At 30.9% G+C, this 19722-nt stretch overlaps 1 protein-coding gene across 3 annotated transcripts in view; it reads right to left on the reverse strand.

Annotated features, from left to right (window-relative positions):
* Window positions 1-3889: 3889 nt before the first annotated feature.
* The window catches only part of LOC134682382 (cilia- and flagella-associated protein 54-like), a 67250-nt gene continuing 51417 nt past the window's right edge, over window positions 3890-19722 (reverse strand). For 2 of the 3 annotated variants that reach the window (XM_063541764.1, XM_063541763.1), the window contains 14 exons: window positions 18600-18802; window positions 18105-18280; window positions 17401-17580; window positions 16738-16916; window positions 16080-16204; window positions 15806-15914; window positions 14502-14682; window positions 13660-13927; window positions 12899-13024; window positions 11651-12326; window positions 10620-10773; window positions 8601-8684; window positions 7046-7183; window positions 3890-4732 (listed from right to left, as the gene is read on the reverse strand). In XM_063541764.1, the coding sequence (XP_063397834.1) occupies window positions 4508-4732; window positions 7046-7183; window positions 8601-8684; window positions 10620-10773; window positions 11651-12326; window positions 12899-13024; window positions 13660-13927; window positions 14502-14682; window positions 15806-15914; window positions 16080-16204; window positions 16738-16916; window positions 17401-17580; window positions 18105-18280; window positions 18600-18802 (2824 nt within the window). In that variant the 3' untranslated portion in view covers window positions 3890-4507. The remainder of the gene's footprint in view (window positions 4733-7045; window positions 7184-8600; window positions 8685-10619; window positions 10774-11650; window positions 12327-12898; window positions 13025-13659; window positions 13928-14501; window positions 14683-15805; window positions 15915-16079; window positions 16205-16737; window positions 16917-17400; window positions 17581-18104; window positions 18281-18599; window positions 18803-19722) is intronic. The other variant, XM_063541765.1, reaches the window with a different exon arrangement.

Below are 19722 nucleotides of genomic sequence, written 5' to 3' on the forward strand. Positions count from 1 at the left end.
AGCAGAAAAAGCCCCAAACAACATCGTTTTTGTATGTAAAACTCATTAAATTAACTGCTTGATAAACGAATTAGGTATTGATAATTCACTTGGAAACCCAACATATACCCTCACGACACTTACCAGAGAAAATCCTGGATGATCATAGGTTTGTTCTATGTTACTTTTGGTATTTCAACCAAAGATGATGAACTAGAGCTTCCATCACTGTATTGGATACATAAACTGCATAAGTGTCCTTACAAACAACGGTATATTGCTGGGTCTTCCCAGTGTTCCACGAAATCTCTTTCTAAATTATTAACATCTATTTTATCAGCATTCAAAGAAGGGCTTAAAAGTTATTGTGAATCTGTCTATTCTACAGGTGGCGTGAATCAGATGTGAATACTTAAAAATTCCAAAGATCTTTTAGAGTACCAACAATCTAACTCTTTTTCATCTTGTAATACTATTAAAACATTTGACTTTTCTACACTTTATACAAGTATTCCACATTCCAAGCTAAATGACAAATTGAAAGAGTTGGTATTGCTTTGATACTATATATGCCCTTGAATTTTTACTAGATAACATTTTTGTTCGCTTTGGGGATTCCTTTATCGTCAGATTGTCGGAATTCCAATGGGGACTTTCTGTGCACCACTTATTGCGAACCTGTTTTTGTATTGTTATGAGTTACAATTTATGACCAAAAAAAAAAGCAAAGACCCATCGAAACAACATCTGATAAACAAATTTAATAATACTTTTAGATATTTGGATGATATTTTGGCTCTCAATAATGACGACTTCAGTATGTATATTAAAGAAATTTATCCTGTTGAACTTACTTTAAATAAAGCTAATACTAACAATGACCACTGCCCTTTCCTCAATCTTGATATCTATATCACTAACGGAAAGCTGAATACTAAAATTTATAAAAGAGATGATGTTTCATTTCCTATCGTTAATTATCCATTTTTAGATGGTGACGTTCCCTTGTCACCATCTTACGGTGTTTATATATCTCAACTTGTACGATTCGCTCGTGTATGTAACAATGTTTTAGATTTTAACGAGAGTAATTTATGTATTACTGAAAAATTATTACACCAGGGTTTTCGATATCACAAACTAGTCAAAAAATTTAATAAATTTTATCATCGGTATAAGAACATCAATCGTAAATATAGCTCAACATGCAGACTTTTTATACGTTCAAGTATTTCACATCAAATCTTTTTATGGAAATGTTCTTTATAAAGCACAAAGGTGTCAGTTTTCACCTCAGAAACTAACAGAACCTTTGAATAGACTTATTAAGAAGGGATATAGTTAAGATACTGTTGTCAGGTCATTGAAACCCCTAACAGGAAGGATTGTGCCTTATGTTCATATGATGAAATCATAATCTTTCAATCAGTTTTATTGAAGTCTGGAGCTGGCATGTCAGTTAACTGCTAGTAGTCTGTTGTTATTTATGTATAATGGTCATTTTGTTTATTTTCTTTGGTTACATCTTCTGACATCAGACTTATACTTCTCTTGAACTGAATTTTAATGTGTGTAGTGTTATGCGTTTACTTTTCTACATTGGCTGGAGGTATAGGGGAGGGTTGAGATCTCACAAACATGTTTAAATCCTGCCGCATGTTTGCGCCTGTCCCAAGTCAGGAGCCTCTGGCCTTTGTTAGTCTTGTATTATTTTAATTTTAGTTTCTTGTGTACAATTCGGAAATTAGTATGGCGTTCATTAACACTGAACTAGTATATATTTGTTTAGGGGCCAGCTGAAGGATGCCTCCGGGTGCGGGAATTTCTCGCTACATTGAAGACTTTGGTGACCTTCTGTTGTTGTTTTTTTCTTTAATCGGGTTGGTCTCTTTGACACATTTCCCATTTCCATTCTCAATTTTATTGATCAATGCCTACACTAACAAAATCTAAAATCTCCATGTCTTGTCTTAATAACGTTGCCATAGGTAATGCTTACGATTTATTAAATTTCTTCATTTTTCTCTCTATCATTATATATTTGTTTTAAGTATATCATATGTGATATTCTTTCAGTAAGTTTTGACTGTCAAGTTGAAAGTCTAGTATCACGCAGGATTCTGGCAATTTCATATGAACTTAAAAGTTTGAAACCTTACTGCTGAGAATTGAATGCTTAATAGACAAAATGTTTTTCTCTCTCTCTACTACTCTAGCTATGTTTAAAAAGTAAACATTGCTCAAACTGTATATATCCTTCTATCAATATTCTTTTTAGTAAAGCTTCCTTATAGAACTTGTATTGATAAACAGCTATGTTTTGCCAATTTGATTTTTTTTTAATAAATCGCTTGAGAAAAAGAATACTATGTAATTAAATATATTTAACAAAAACATTGTGCTATTTTCTCTTTAACTGAAAATTATGCAATGGCAGCTCAAATGTAGAATCCAAATAATTATCACAAAGTAAATGCTGTATGTTAAGAAATTATTAAAATAAATGAGCAAATCCATGCAATAATAATACTGAGGTAAAACAGCAAACCAAGTAAAATTGTTGCATGAATCATTTGATTAGAAATATATCAATTTGAGTTCTACATTTTGCCCATTGTCATTAACAAAATTAACTTCTTATGAATTATATGTTTGTATGATGTAATGATTTTCATCTGTTAGTCAATCCACTTTATCAGAGACAATCTTAGCAATACTATTTTACATTGTGTTAGTGCTTTTTATATCTAAATAATAATTTTCTTGAAAATCTCTACTCACACACAGAATTAAACTGAGATATATGATAACTTAAAATTTTCCTAGCTGGTAGCAAGATAGTGTAGAATAGTTGCTTATTTGGCTGCAAGGAATGTGATGAGAAATCACATGGTCTGTTCAATGATGTTAATAAGTCCAGCACTTCCTGCATGTAAACCAGACTCAGTGTTCTTACCTTGGGAAAAACCAAGTATCTCCATACCTCATTAATTTGTTATGGCTTAGATAACACTTAGACAATATACGTCTAGTGTCTTGAAATATGAAATTTATTTGTATGAGGCTTAGAAACGGGAAAATGCGAGGTTCTACCGAGCATTTTCCCGTTTCGTGCCGAATACAAATAAATTTCATATTTCAAGACATTATACGTATATTGTTTTTATACTGAAATCGAAAAAAAAAAATGAAAAATAAAAAAAACATGTATAACAAAAATTGTTAAAAAAAGTGTTTGGAATTTCCCTCTTGAGGTACTATTTTGGGGTATTTCCCTATGAGCGTAGTCCAGGTGGTAAGACATTGGCGTATTAAGGAATTACAAAGGGAAAATGACTTAATTAATATCATTTGATAAACATGATATATAAATAACCAATTTGAAGATATAAAAGTTTAAATTGAAAAAAGTTTGACCATTGTTAATTAACGTTGTCATGGTCGTGAGGTGATGTTGTTGATGAAATACAATAAGGAGACGGGGCTTATAGGTCAGTTGGGGTCATTGACGTATAAAGCTAACGTTTATACGTATAGCTTTATCTGTACAGTAAACTAGCTGATTGCAGTATAAATTGATATATACTGCTGGATTAGCAGTTAATTAATTTATTTCTTCCAATTCATACAGGCTGTTCAGACTCAATTCCTCGTGTCAACTTTGTATAAATAAAATCCAAACAACAATAGAACTGCAAATAATTTAATGAGATATTCATATATGTAATAAAATATCTCTTTGAACAAGATAAACAACAGCACACAAAAGTGTGTCCTAACAGCAATCAAATACTTGCTTTGCAAGTAAATAAAGTAATAATAAAAAGTGTATAAATTACAAAATTATATTAAAATAAATTAGTGTAAATATCACAGATTATCATAATATTGGAATACAAATGCAATATTAGAGAGGACGGAATAGAATAAGTGTACAACAACATTTTACCCCTTTATCATTTGTTTAAAATAAGCCAGATATTTATGAAATAAAACGTAAATGAATTGGTGTGGTATTCATTTTGCATCTATTAACTGCTAATGGTGTTTTTTTTTCTTATACAAATGAGACCTTTTCTTCTAATTATAATTTTCTTTATGTTTTCCTTTCTATATTATTTAGGATATTTCGTATGATAAAGATGGATAGGTCATTGTTTAAAACATTAATGTTCATTAAAAATTAATGCAGACCTGCCCTCAAACAGGCTTTAAATATGCATTAGTTCATCAAATTTGTTACATTTCAAAATCTTGATTAGAGTTAAACATTCAGAAGTTTTTATCTTTTCAAATTAATGCATTCTTATGACGGACTTGTTTAGAAAAAAAAATGCAAAAAAAAATCTCAATTAAAAAATAACTCAGTGGCAACAATGAAATTGTCTTTTTGTAGCATGAAATTAATCACTCATATTCTGCCAAAAAAATGTTTTAATCCAAAAACAACTGTCATAAAGGATGATATTTGTTAGAATTTTTTTTAACAATATGTGGCAGTAGAAGTATCAAATGTCTCTTTATTGTTTTAATTTGTTGCAATACTCTCTCTGAGAGACTCCTTGGTTGGTTCTTTCGTTGGTGAAGATGCTGCTGTATCTTTAGTGGACTCTTTACTCAGTGATGTATCAGATGTGTGCACTATTTTCAGCAGCCATTTGACCATTTCACCTCCGCATATCAATGCACCAAAGCTTGGGTCAAATAAGTTTTCCAAACATCTGATGTTTGTCTTACTAACCTCAAATGGAATCTGTAATTTAAATATCAGAAACTTTGTCAACTGTTTATCAAGAGAAAAGATTTTTTAACAAGTTTATTCACATAGGTTTATTTAGGGGTGATATTAAAGTGCATGGAATAGAAATACAAAAATTTATAAACAATTTTTGTTAGAAGTTTTACACTTGTAAAATTACATTACACAATCAATTTGCCAGCATCAATCTCAAATTTTAGTGTACAAAATAAAATATTTTTTCTGACAGAAAAATTACTGATTACAGTATTATTCAAGTGTGATTTGACATTGATTTATGTCCACAATCACTGTTAATTTATGTTTGTTCAATAAAACATTAAAAAATAGTTTTATCAATTGGTATGATTACGATTACTAATAATTTCAGTTATACTACTTATTTCTCTAACAAAAGCAGACTGAGAATATATCACTATTACTACGAAAGCATAAAGATATTCCACGTAATCATGCACCAAGTTAACCTTTAGGTGTAATACCACCATTGATTTTCCACTATAAGTCTTTGTTAAATTTGCACTTTTCAAAAAAATGTGCAGAATTTTTCTTTGTTTCAAATAAAGAAACACTTGGCATGAGTAAAGTTGTATCCTGTCCAGTTCTATAGAAAAAGTTTCACATAACATTTCATTGCATTTAAGAAAATAACCATCATTGGAAGTTAACCAATCAAATTTCTCCCCTTATTCTATCTGCATACAAGGTTTAGTCACCATGTAACCTCAAGATTACAAAATTTTCTATAGAAATCACAAATAAAAAATAATGGTGTTTTGAAATACCCAAGACATATGTTTATGACACAGAAATAGTTTTACTGCAATAAAATGTAGGATTAATTACCTACAACGGTCAAATTCAAGGGAATATTTATTTAGACCTACTTTCGTATGCAACCGGATGTGACGTACCATGATTTGGTGGTATTACACCTTTACTCATAACTAAACATTGACAACAATTTTATGTGGGTATTTAAAGATTTAAAGTATTTCCAAATTGAAAGTGACCGCTCAGCAGATCTTAAAACCATGAACATGGTAAAATTCAACACAATTATAACGCCAAGACCAAATATCAAAACATTGTTCAACACAGTAGCTAGAAGAATGTAAAAAAAAGCACTTAAATACTGTTTTATGAAAAAAGTATTTTCAAATAGAAAAGTTTTCTACAGCAGATCTGAAAATCATAAACAAGGAACAATGGAACATGATACATTCTCTGAATAAACTGAGAACTCCTAGATCAAATATCAAATCATTTTTAATACAGAAGCTAGTAAGATGTAATAAAACATCCATGATATTTGGTAAAAATGAAAATGCAATGAAGTTTCAAATAGAAAAATATTGCACAGGAGAATTCAAATTGATTTACAAGGAACAACTCAAAATGACAGAGTCTCAGATAAAACTGACAACTTCTATGGGTAAAAAAAACTCTAATGAAGTAATTGCCCAATAATTCTCAAAAATATTTAAAAAAGAAAAACAAAAAACTATGAATTCCACAACGCAAAATTTTATCTGGACATATAGACAATTCAATTGCAACGGAGTTATAATATATATTAGATAAAATAAGATACTGTTAGTTTAATATACATATATTTAGAACTGCTGTTAATCTACTGTATGACTGTTTTTATTGTATATATATATATATATTTAGACTGAAATCAGTAGATTTTTCTATATTTTTACTATGATACTATACATGATTATTTTTTTTTTTAATTATTACAGAAACTTTTATGCAGAAAAGACATGCACCTTTTGCCATCTAATGTAGAATAGAAACTAGGCTATCAATACTATACAGTACACCTAAACAAACATTTTAGATGACTTTCATACTTGCTGGTGTTGTGTAAAACAGGGTCTTTACTGATTATAAAAAGAAGAAAAACTTTGATCAACAGGCCATTTCTTTTAAAAAGATAAGCCAAAATTAGGGGAGATAACTCTTTAAAGATCATAAATGTGTTTTGTTATAGCAAGTTTCATCATAATTTTAAAGGGCTTGTGTAAAGCTGTAGTAAAATTATTTGTGTAAATTAGAAGCTAAGTAACATTAAATAACATGAGATTATGAAAAGGGTTGACATAAACGTTCCATGGATTTTTAAGAGTTGTGTCCATTTCATTAGGACTACTTCACTTTTTCAAATATAATAAATAAAATTTAGGGGAAATCACTTACAATCACAGATTCTGCATGGAAAATCACCAGCAAGAGTGATTATCAACTAAACCCATGTGTGTACTGTATACTGAAATATTTATACTTTTGCCCTCCTACCTGTTTTGTTATGTCGGATTGTTTTACCATCCGAGCAGAGGTAATGTCTGACCTTGAGCGTTTTGACATTAAGCTCGACCTTGTTCTTGATTTTATAGGAGTATGTGGGTAAAACTCTGGTGCAGTTTTGGGTGGTAGCTGAAATCAGCCCTAATGTGTTAATAATGTGATTTCATACATGTCTAACGGGGGTGAAAATCAAAAGTTTGTGATATGAATATTTGTTTCTCAAAATAAGCTGAAAATAATTAAGATGTTATAAAATACTTTTCATATATTGGATATCTCAATAAGCTGAAAAGGTGTGTGTCTACTAAGAAATATGGTGAAAAAACAAATATTATAAAAAAAAATTATCAAACAATAGTTCATATAATATTTTTTTTAAAATAAGCATTACAACAAACGGGAAAGACTACTTAGTGTGTTTTTAAAGCAGTGTGTGAAAGTTGGGTATGTTACAGTGCATTGTGCATTATTTTATTTTTTCTAATTATACCAAACGTGATGTATTTCTTAATAATGTGTGGGACAAATTTAAATAAATAATAAATATACTACAATATTTATTAAACTGCATTTTAACATCTAAAAATATACTATTTAAAAATTTAAAAATGATAATATAATTTGCCATGTAAAAATTATGCAAGAATATATTATCATACATTTACCTTTTTCTTAATAGACTTTTTCTGTAAGACATTATTTCATTTTGGAATAAATATGACATTACTGAACATATAATCTATTTTATTATGCCTGAACAAAATAGTTTCCTTATGTAATTTAAATCATACTTGGGTGTTGAATCTTTAGATTATTGATGGTTCCTCCAAGGAGAGTATCAAGGCTACAATCTAATTGAAGGGTGAGTTTGAAAGAAGATTGATAATTTGTTTATTGCTATTTTCATAGGCAATGTCAATGATTGATTGATTGATGGTTGCTTAATGTCCAGTTGCAAATATTTCATGCATATTCAGGACGAGAACAAGTTAACAATAAATTCAATTTTGTCATAATAGAGGCCTTTTGGGATGATGGTCAGGGAAATTCGGACTGCCACTGGAAAATGAAGGAATATTGGAAAGGGACAGAAATTTTGCCTTGCAACAGGCCACCTATGGACCAGCAACGTCAATGAAGAAGTAGACTTATGATGTCAAACATTCTCTTTCAACTTTACTCTGATATTCAATATCACTGCATTAGTGCAATAAGGAAAATTAGAGAAAAAAGATATTTATAAATCACTTAATTATAAAAAGTTAAAGACATTAAAATTTTTAAAGAATATGAGAGGGAATAATTTTTATATGAAGTTTTGGAAAGATATGCATCCTATCAAAAAGGTTAAAAATAAAATTACAACTCAAAAACTGAAAAAAAAACAAAAAAAACATGAATTTGAAATGGCCTCAAAGTCTATTTTTTTCAGTTAGAAAATGTTTATCAGGACTTCACTAGAAAAATTGAACATAGTGACAGTTAAATGTAAGAAACAGAACACCAACACTCCATTTATATACACGACAATCTATATAATACTTACATCAATAGGTAAATTACTAGGCTCTGGTTCTGATACCATTCCAAGTAGTGACATCACATCTGTGATACACTGCATCAATAAAGTCTGGGGAAAAAAAGTCATATTTCAATTATTACAGTCATAATATATATATGTATATCAAAGAAATACACATGTATTATTATTCAATGAAACAGTCATTTATATCATTTTTTTACAAATTAAATAATGTATAAAATATAGGTGAACAAGCTATTTTAAACAAATAAAAATGTCAAAAATTGCTCATTAGTATAACAGTTAGGTTCAGTAATATAGATACAATGGATAAGCATTGATTCTTGAAACAGAAACCATGAGCCTGGAGGCCGAATAATTTGTTTTTTATGAATCAACACTTATCCATTGTATCTATAACTTAAACTACTGTGTTAATGTCTTTTCAAAAATAAAGTCTATTCTTAAGTAGCAGGTCCTGTAAGTGAGTTTAATAACCAAGTTATCATGACAAACGATGCATTACAATAAATTATATATCACAATTAAATGGTTAAAACAATACAAATATAACACACCACATCTGCCCTTAAAGATCGTCATATATCAGGCATCTGAATATTATCTGTTTTGACAAAATGACATATTCGATCATATTTCTAATATACTGAGAGAGAAAATGGGGAATGTGTCATAGCCTGGGACAACAACTTGACAAAGAACATATATATATATAGTACATATATAAAGCATGTGTCCAAAATTTCTAACAAGAAGCCTTATTCTATGCACATCACGATTTTCTAGCATAGGAAGTTGCGAATAAACAGACGAAATCATACTATATTAATTTATAAAACAAAAATGGACATCTAGAATGTAAACATTTTCGTTTCACACATGTGGAATAGCCAACAATGATCCGATATTTAACGATCAAACACACTTTTATTAAACAAAATATCCACAATATCTTACAAAACAAGAAACAAAAACTACAGAAAAGGGACAACAAAAAGAATACAAGAATTAGAACCTAAACCGACAAGTTCTAACTCATTGAGCTCAACCATGCAACCTCGCGGCTACCAACTCATACTATAAAATTGCCTTTTATTGTATATATAAAGGTACAATCCCTGTGTGTTCATTGTACTGATGTATATCATATATTCATTATATAAATTAGCCAAGAGGTTTTGTCGATATGTTGATGTCAGTAACACGTAACACCATTCATTCCCAGTGAAGGCATATAGAAATTACAAAAATTAAAGGTAAGTTTTTAAAATAATTCCAATAGTGAACAGAAATCAGTTAATTGGCCAATTCAAACTTCATGAAATTGGACAGACAAAGAAAACAATTAAATATAATTTAGTGAGTCCATTTTAGTGACAGATTTAGGAAGCGTTGATTCTAGAACAAGAATGTGTCTTAAGTACATGAATGCCCCACTCGCATTATCATTTTTTATGTTCAATGGACTGTGAAATTGGGTAATAATCTAATTTGGCCTTAAAAGTAAAAAGATCAACCAATAGGGAACATGTGTACTATAAGTTTCAAGTTGATTGGACTTTAACTTCATCAAAAACTACCTTGACCAAAAACTTTAACCTGAAACTCACACTTTTAATTTCTATGTTTAGTTGACCATGAAAATGGGGTAAAATGTCTTATTTTGTTTTAAAATAAGAAAGATCATATCATAAGGAACCTGTGTATTAAGGTTGAAGTTGATTGGACTTCAGCTTCATCAAAAACTACCTTGATCAAAAACTTTAACCTGAAGTGGGACGAACGGACGGACAGACGAACAAACAGATAGACGAACGGACAGACAGACGAACAGAGGGAAGGATGCACAGACCAAAAATCATAATGCCCTCTACTATCGTAGGTGGGGCATAAAAAAATCCATGGTGAATGAATAGGCTGACGTCACCACAATCGTTTAAGCTGACACATTTCATGGTATAAATTTGTTGCTCAAATGGCAACCTTTAATTTGAAAATTTACGTAGAAGCATAAAAATGTACCTCTAATTGTTCATCTCTCTGTACTTTAGGAGACAATGCCTTTATCCTCTGTGTTTTCTTGGCCTTGGTAGAGGGCGTTGGTGATGGAGCAACTGGTTCCTTCTTCTGTTTCTCTTGAAGGGAAATTTCTCCTCTCTGACCCAATACTGCAAGCCTATTATAGAAACATTGAAAATCAACAGTATAATCAAATGTAAACATATACAATGTAAAATAAAACAAATATTGACTTTTGATGAGGTTGATACAATGATTTATCAACTTCAGAGATATGACATTCACCCTCAACCAGTGATCTCTGAGAATATCATATCTTTGGGGATGATCAATCATTGCAACAACCTCATCAAAAGTAAAAAATTGTACGATATTTGTAGCAGCAACTATGAACATAATTATTGATTTTTTTTATTTTTTGTTGTCATTGACAAATCCATATGCCATGATATAAATCTGAAATCTTAATAAGTTAAACCTTTTAAAACTGTTTATGAATGAGTTAAGAAAAAATTATCAAAAGTCTGCGCTATGGAAAATGATAAATATTAACAAAAGAATTACAGAAAATAAATAAATCAATTATTGGTTATTTACTAATCAATTCTAAAGGTATTACTTTGGATTTATTATAATTTGTAAGATACCCATTTTTGTGGATTTTTTGGGTAAAGGTAAACCATGAATTAAAATGCAAATTTCATAATCATTGGTATGCAGACTTGTGCAAAACCAACAAATCAAATACTGAAGAGACATTAATTTTCGTGGGGTTAAAATTTCGTGGTTTTGTCTCTCTGTAAGATTTCATGGGGATTTTATTTCGTGGTTTCCTTAAACTGTAAGTCGTTTTATATAAAGGTTAAATTTTCGTGGGTTTTTTAATTTCGTGGATATATTTTTTCCATGAAATAAACAAAACTAAATCCTCCACGAAAATTTCTGCTTTTACAGTATCTCTGAACTTACAAAATATCCTATCACCAAAATTGATATCCCCAAAACTATGTGAATCCCTGGGTATGACTACTAACCTGTCATGGAGATCATTGAGTTGTGCCATAGAAATCCATTGTAATCCTTGTACAGTAGGCTGTGTTGTTTTCTTAAAAAGGGCATACAGCAACAACACCCTGGAGTCAGGTCCTTTAGCATCAGGATTCATTGGGTCATTCTCTTCAAGAGATGGTTGATAAAACTGCAGTGCCACCTGTGGTTCAGTGGGTGATGTCACAGGTCTGTCACTTGGCATGTATGGTTCCATGTTAGAACCAGGAGGTGGGAGGGGCTTGCCTGGATCAGCAGTGATTGACAGTGGAATGGATGGATCCATATCTCCTGGGTTGGTCTGGTTTTGAGAATACGACCTACAAATGACTTCTAAGTCCATTTTCGGTAATGCTGGTATAGGTAAGGTCAGCATTGAAGGCGGATAAATCCCACAACAGGTGGCGCTATAAACTGACAGATTACTAGCTAAGTATGTATGTAGTCTGTTCAATCTACCAATCCATGATCCACACAGCAACATTGATCTGACAACATCATGGTTCAATGATGTGTCGTACTGAGCATGACTGATGAACCCAAGGTCAAATCCTGGTCCAAGGTCACCCAACTCTTCTGCCATATCCTCTTGCTTGTTTTTCTTGGTACTAGAAGCCGACACAGTAGCAGTGAAGCACATTCTCTGTAGAATAGTCTGATAACCTGTAAAATAGAGAACAGTTGGATTTGAAAATAATACCTAATAAATATATGATGAATGTACAAGTATTTTAAAAATAATGCAAGTTCTATCTCCAGTCTTTAGTTTTCTATGTTGTGTTTTATATACTGTCATATTGCCCTTTGCTTGGTTTTTTTTGTTCTTTCTTTCTTTTTTTTCTTCATTTTTTACAATGGCATTGTCAATCCATATTGGACTGATGAGTTTGAATATTCTTTTGGTATCTTTCGCTCTTTTCCCATTTAGCTATTGGTAGTGTGAAGGGTTTTGTAACCTTTTGAGTTAGACAATAACTGACTGGTTGGTTGTGTTTTATGCTTCATCAGCACATCAAAAAATTAATATTGAAGCAATGACATGCCATCTATCATTGTTGTGGAAAATGTAATAAAACAAAATTTATTTTTAATCTGGAACGTGAACTATTGAATTGTCCACAAGTTTGTCAGATTTTGAAAATAAGTATGCCTATACACATAAAATGCAACAGTATAAGACATTAACAAAACTGATTTCTTTGTTTTTCATATTATGATGAATATTAATTTGAGACCTAATATATGTATCCATCCCAACTCCTTTGCAGTATCCTTTGTTCTAGATACTTGTTCTTCATATGTCTCTACTTTCTTTGTTTCCTGAGCCTCTATAAGGGGAGCCAACTCTTCTTCTATTTCATCTGGAATGAGAACACGATAGAAATGAAAAACAAATCCCGGGAGAAGTAAAATAGCAAGAGATTTAAAAATGCTTGAATTAAAAATTCTTGAAATCCGGCAACTCAGTAAAAACATGTAAGCATTCCAGTTCCTTGTTTCTATCTTTTTTTAAAGAGTTCCGTTTCATTTAAATAATTGAATTTAAAGTCCTGTACTACTGACAGTCTAATTCTGATTATGTGTAAATTAAAACTAAGATAGTATAAATGAATCTTAAGGTTAATTACTATTCATCACACAAGATATTAAATATCTTATTTGAATAAATATTGTTAAAGCAGAAGATAAATAAAGCCTTTAATGTTCAGAATTTATTCCGAGATTTCATTATTTCGAATGCAACTGGATAAGTTATGCAATAAGAAATCACATTATATTATCTGATACATATATCAGTATGCAGGTTATCCTGAAATTGGATAATGTATCTTCCATTTTTTTCCATTCTTCAAAATAGTTATAATATATGCATACACACAAAAATTTCAATTTTAGTATTTGAAATCTAAATGATTTTAATTGGACGAAAACAACATTTGGCTTTATCTTTCTATCTTCTATATAAGTGGACAAAAAATGACACTTAAAATCTTACTTTTATACTTTTTCTTCTTCTTGCCCAGGGTATAGACACTGACAAGGTCAAGAGATAAAAAGTCTGGTATTTCATCCTGAGCTGTTTCTGATAGTGGCTGTGATGTTACAACTGTGTCACCAATCAATAACATTCTACTTCTCTGAGCCTGAGCCACTGCTGTGGCACACCTGATAGCCACATAGGCTGCTCTACGATGTTTCTCAGAATCGTCCATATCTTCACTTTTACCAGACTTTGCCCTGCTGCTCAAACGGTCCTTCTTGCTCTGAAAATGTCAACAGATGCACAATATAAAAAAATATAATAATACACAAAAGTTAATTGATTTTTGCTAGAAAAAAATGACAATATTATAAATGTTTAATCATTCCCTAAAAATATCTTATTTGATTGTAGCTTGCTTAATGTCTAAAGGCAAATCCAACCTTATTGGATTAAGCCTTCCATCATAAGCCAGCATTTTCCGAAGACATTTTCAAAAAGTAGAATATTATTTTCTTTTATTTTCACTTAATCTTTTTAATTTTTTTTAAATTAAGATGTTCATAAATTTCTTCATTAAAACATGATATAATTTCATTTTTCCTTTTAATTAAAAAAAAAAAAATAATAAAAATATGGTCAAATTTGCAAAGGTAAAAATTACACAATTTCTTCATTTCAATGGTCACAAGAAAGACAACCCTAGTTATAAAAGCAGCCCAAAAGTGAGGTTAGAATATAGAAATTTGTCACAATCTCCCATTTCATACTTTACATTATAGGGTTTGAACATCAGTACACTAATTCAATTTAATTTACATTCATTACAATTTTATTTGATCTGTTTTCATACACACCTTATAGGATTTAGTACTGGTGGCTTTACTTTTGACAGAGTCCATTGTCCCTGGTCTTACACTGGCTGTTTCATCCATTCCATCTTGTATAATTTCCAGTGACCCGTTAGGCTTTAGAATCACTAGTCCAACAGCAAACAAATACACTAGGGCAATTTCTAAATAGGCTTGTCTCATTAACCTGTAATATATGAGTTGTATGTGAAATAAACATAGAAATAAAACCAAGTATAATGTCTAAACCCAGTCTGACTTTCTGTTCTTTTTGTAAAGTCCTTTGTGTTAATCTGATGAGACTTACCTTTTTAATCTGATTTTTATAGTGTGTTCTTATGCCTTGCTGAAACACTATTAATTCAATTTGTCACAATTTGTCTTGGCTTGAGTTTTACAATGATAACTGACATTTCATACAAGTGAGAGGTTTAGCTAGCTATAAAACCATGTCTTATCCACCATTTTCTATATAGGGAAATGTCTGTACCAAGTCCGGAATATGATAGTTGTTATTCATTTGTTGGATGTGTTTAAGATTTTGATATTGCCATTTGATTTGAGACATTCATTTTTGAATTCAGTATATTTGTGAATTTACTTTTTTTCAGTATTTAGCATAAAATGATTTCAGTGTTGATCCTGGAGTACTAATTTTGTAGATTTCAGGAATGTATGTTAATTATATTTTTACGTTGAAAGTACAAATTTCATAGATTTCTATACATTATAAAAATAATCAAATCAAATATCAACGAAAACATTCAGTTTCCTAAATCCACACAATTCGATACCCAGGAATTGATATTTTGACGTTAATATTGATTCACTAATAGGGTCTTTGCATCAGAACTAAACACATTTATTTAAAAACCAGTTGTTGGCATGACACGGGTTATGTCCTTCTCATATATGTTATGATGGTATTACTAAACACTAAACCCGTAACGGGAAGGATTGTACCTGATATTCATATGATGAAGACATAATCTTTCAATCAGTTTAATTGAAGTCTGGAGCTGGCATGTCAGTTAACTGCTAGTAGTCTGTTGTTATTTATGTATTATTGTCATTTGGTTTATTTTCTTTAGTTACATCTACTGACAACAGACTCAGACTTCTCTTGAACTGAATTTTAATGTGCGTATTGTTATATACGTTTACTTTTCTACATTGGCTAGAGGTATAGAGCACTGCATTGAAGACCTGTTGGTGACCTTCTGCTGTTGTCTGTTCTATGGTAGGGTTGTTGTCTCTTTGACACATTCCCCATTTCCATTCTCAATTTTATATAAGGTTTTAATACTAACCCTAGATCATGGTCATTCCTGAAGGATGTCTTGATAGCCTGTAACAGAGTATCAGCAGCCTTCCTTGGTTGTACTTTACCATGCAACACCAACATTCTCTCTACTTTTCCTATTGGTAAAAAAAAAACAAAAAAAATCATTCAGTATGTTCTAAAAGATAACAGTATGTCATCAATTATTAAAATCCAATCTTCAAATCTAATGCACAATTAAAAAATTTGAGCAATATTTTGACTTTTCTTCTAAGGTTTACAATCTTTTTTAAAAATCTCACCTAAGTTGAATAATATTTCAGCCTCTAGATTGGCCTCTCTGGATACACTAGCTTGAGATAGCTCTAAAGCTGTTGTTAATACCCCTAAAACTTCTGTCCATAATACAACAGGATCTTTGTCAGTTCTACAATTCAACAAAACAATTAGTAATAAATAAGTTAATCACATTTTTTTTTCTTATTGAAAAAATATTGAAATCTTTGTGCAGATTTTTGTATGTAATATCCTGTTGTTTAATTTTCTCATCATACTGGGACTATATGTCTTTTAAACTTAAGGATGTTTCCCACATACTTGTCGTCTGCTGTAACCCTTCAGTGAGATTGTAGCCCAGAAACTCATTCTTGTTTGAAAAACTTTCAATAATTTATAACAAGAATGTACACTGATGCATAATTCACACTATAATTTGTTATGTTCAGTGGACCATATAATTGGGGTAAAAACTGTAATTTGGCATTAGAATAAGAATGATCATATCATTGGAAACATGTGTACTAAGTTTCAAGTTGATTGGACTTCAACTTCATCAAAAACTTCATTGACAGGAAAACTTTAACCTAAAAACTTTACTGGAACTTGGACAGACAAAATAAAGAATGCACAGACCCCAAAACATAATGCCCATAAATGGGGCATAAAAGTTACATATCTTACCCATTCCTGATATATTTAGCAGCATTACGAGCCATGGCATGTCCAACACGTAATTTGACCTGAGCTAAACGTAACATATGTGAAATATAAATGTTCTTCATTGGACTTATAGGTGTTGAATAGAATGATTTCTCTCCTTCAGGGTAATAGTGCTGTATCTCTTCTCCTAATGTCTCCATCTATAAAATATATATATTTATATCAAATCACATTAAAGGAATGTTTCATTTTTATTTGCTAACTACAATTGTGAGATTCTCTAATATCCTATTTTATTTCTGTATAAAATACAACTACTATGAATACACATACAATTTATGACAATGATGTAATTCATAAGACTTAATGCAACTCTACTTTCATGGCTGTAGTATTAAGTAATTATATGAATTGAATGCATCTTTTTATAATTTTATAAGGTTGAAAAAGCACTGAATGTAGGCACAATTTTATTATGCTTGGTCAGTGCTTTAACACCCCAATAAAATTATAAAAAGAAGCATTCAATCCTTAAATAGAGTAAAAATTTCAATTCAAAACTGCTCAAGCACAACTATATTTTAACAGCCACTGTCCTAAAGCAGGATTCTGAAATCTTGCTACTGCAATATATGTATCAAACGAAAGGATAAAAGAAAGATTGAAAATTGTAAAGAAACCTACCTGTTTTAGAATAAGCTGTTGAGCACTGAGGTATTGAACTAATGTTTTCTCAGTAAACAGCACACTATCATTGTCTCTCTCAGCCGCCTGTAAGTCAGTCTTCAGGACCATACATGTAACTAGCTGTTGTTGTGTTGGGATTGACAATTTTGGAACTTTGTTCAGCAACATAATAGCATCCTTTGAAAAATAAATTTAAAAAAACATCAGTAAAACAGTAGCAATTTTTTTTAAATGGTCCTAGAAGCCAATACGGATATGAAAATGTCACCTTGAACTTTGACCTCTGACCCTGAAACTATACATGTTGAAGTTCTTTTACTCTCAACAGTCCTTATATCTATTCTGCTGCAATTCAGGAGTATAATTTAAGCCTTATTTTGAATAAAAGACCTTTTCATATTATTCCTCAACCTTTCAAAGGGCATTGTTTCAAATTGACTTGGTTATTATATACTATGCAGAAATCAAGGCATAAGAAATTAAAAATGCAAAAACATGTGCAATAGAGCTGCTTTATTACTTGACTAGGATTAGTGTGTTGAGGCTCTTTATTAATCATGTTTTGAACAAATGATGGATAAGCAACATGCAAACTAATTACTTTTTTTTGGGGTTTATCATAAATTGGGGTAATTTTATTTCCTTTTTATGTATGCACATACCACCATTTACTAATGACACTTTCTTAATAATATATGTACCTCAATCAAAGATATTGTAGTTTCTTGACTCTTTCCTTCCATGATGTTAAGCAGTGCCCCCTGGTACAGAAAATCAGCCTGAACCTCTAAATCTCCACAAGCTTCAGCTTCCCCTAATCCTTCTATACAATACTGACGACAGTCTGCTAACTCTTGGAGAACTTTAGTTTCTGGATCTATAAGTTTGAATAGATCACATATTACAAAATGGTCAATTTATTAATATTTGTGAGATACCAATTTACGTTGATACCTGGGATATTTTCATATTCTCGAAAAAATAAATGGTGTTAGAAAAATTTGGACAGTTAATAATGTCAATATGTACTATGATGAGACTAGATCTAGTCGATTCTCTTCCTGATTTATCAAATCTATTTTATCTATAACTGTTAGGGTCAAATTTGAGAAAAATAATTGTATCTTTTTTTTTTAAACATTTGAACAGAACTTGTGAATAAATAAACCATCTAATCCATTCTTATTTAATCTCACCTTTGACCTCTCCAAGACCTCTAACCTCTATGAGAAGACATTTGACCAGAGCTTGTCTACAGTTGAGCCAGAGTCTAGCATCAAGCCTAGCTCTGCTTTGGAAGTTCTGGTACTGGAATAGACTGTTTTCAGGATTAGATACTGGTACATCCTTATACATATGTCTCCTCCTGCTTGTCCCATCACTCTTTAATGATGATGGCCTGGAAATCAGAAGAAAAGTTGAAACATCACTTTTCAGTTTTAAGCTGCAAACCAAGTATTAAAACACCCATTCCCTTCCATAGAAGTTCATAAAAAGTTTGATGAAAATTTTTGGTATACAATGATGTAGTATGATTTCAAACTATCAAAAAAAAGGAAAAAGTTGCGTGTAAAAATTGAGTACACCCTACAGCTCGTTATTATCAAACAGCAGACATAATATAAAATCTTTCCCTTTCATAGAAGCTAAAAAAACTTTTGATAAAAGTTTTTTATCTGATGTCTTTCAGATGGTTGGATGGAGAGAATGATGGTCAGATTCAAGTGGTCAAAAGACCTGGTTTCTCTGTTGGTGATGCAGGTGACAATCATTGCAATATAGGAAATAAATAATATAAAGAACTAGAGGTTCTAAAGAGCCTGTGTCACTCACCTTGGTCTATGTGAATATTAAACAAAGGAAGCAGATGGATTCATGACAAAATTGTGTTGTGGTGATGGTGATGTGTTTGTACATCTTACTTTACTGAACATTCTTGCTGCTTACAATTATCACTATCTATAATGAACTTTGCCCAGTAGTTTCAGTGGATAATGTTAGTAAAAATTTATAAATTTTCTGAAAATTGTTAAAAAATTGACTATAAAGGACAATAACTCCTTAGGGGCTCATTTGCCAGGTGAGCTAAAAATGAAGAGCAAAGTTTGACATATGATATTCTACATATTTATTTCAACTTAAACAAGTTGTTTTTTGTTTGCTTGGGTTCAGTGGTTACCGTCTCACTTTTTTAACCTCAAATTTCCTTTTATTGGAATAGAAACTGTACAAATAATTATCAAAAATAATATAATAACAAAGCAATGAAAGTTATTTGATTTCAATTGTTAGATGGACATGCAATATCAATATTATTTT

The sequence above is a fragment of the Mytilus trossulus genome, chromosome 1, assembly GCF_036588685.1.
Source record: "Mytilus trossulus isolate FHL-02 chromosome 1, PNRI_Mtr1.1.1.hap1, whole genome shotgun sequence".
In the NCBI taxonomy this organism is placed as follows: Eukaryota; Metazoa; Mollusca; class Bivalvia; order Mytilida; family Mytilidae; genus Mytilus; species Mytilus trossulus.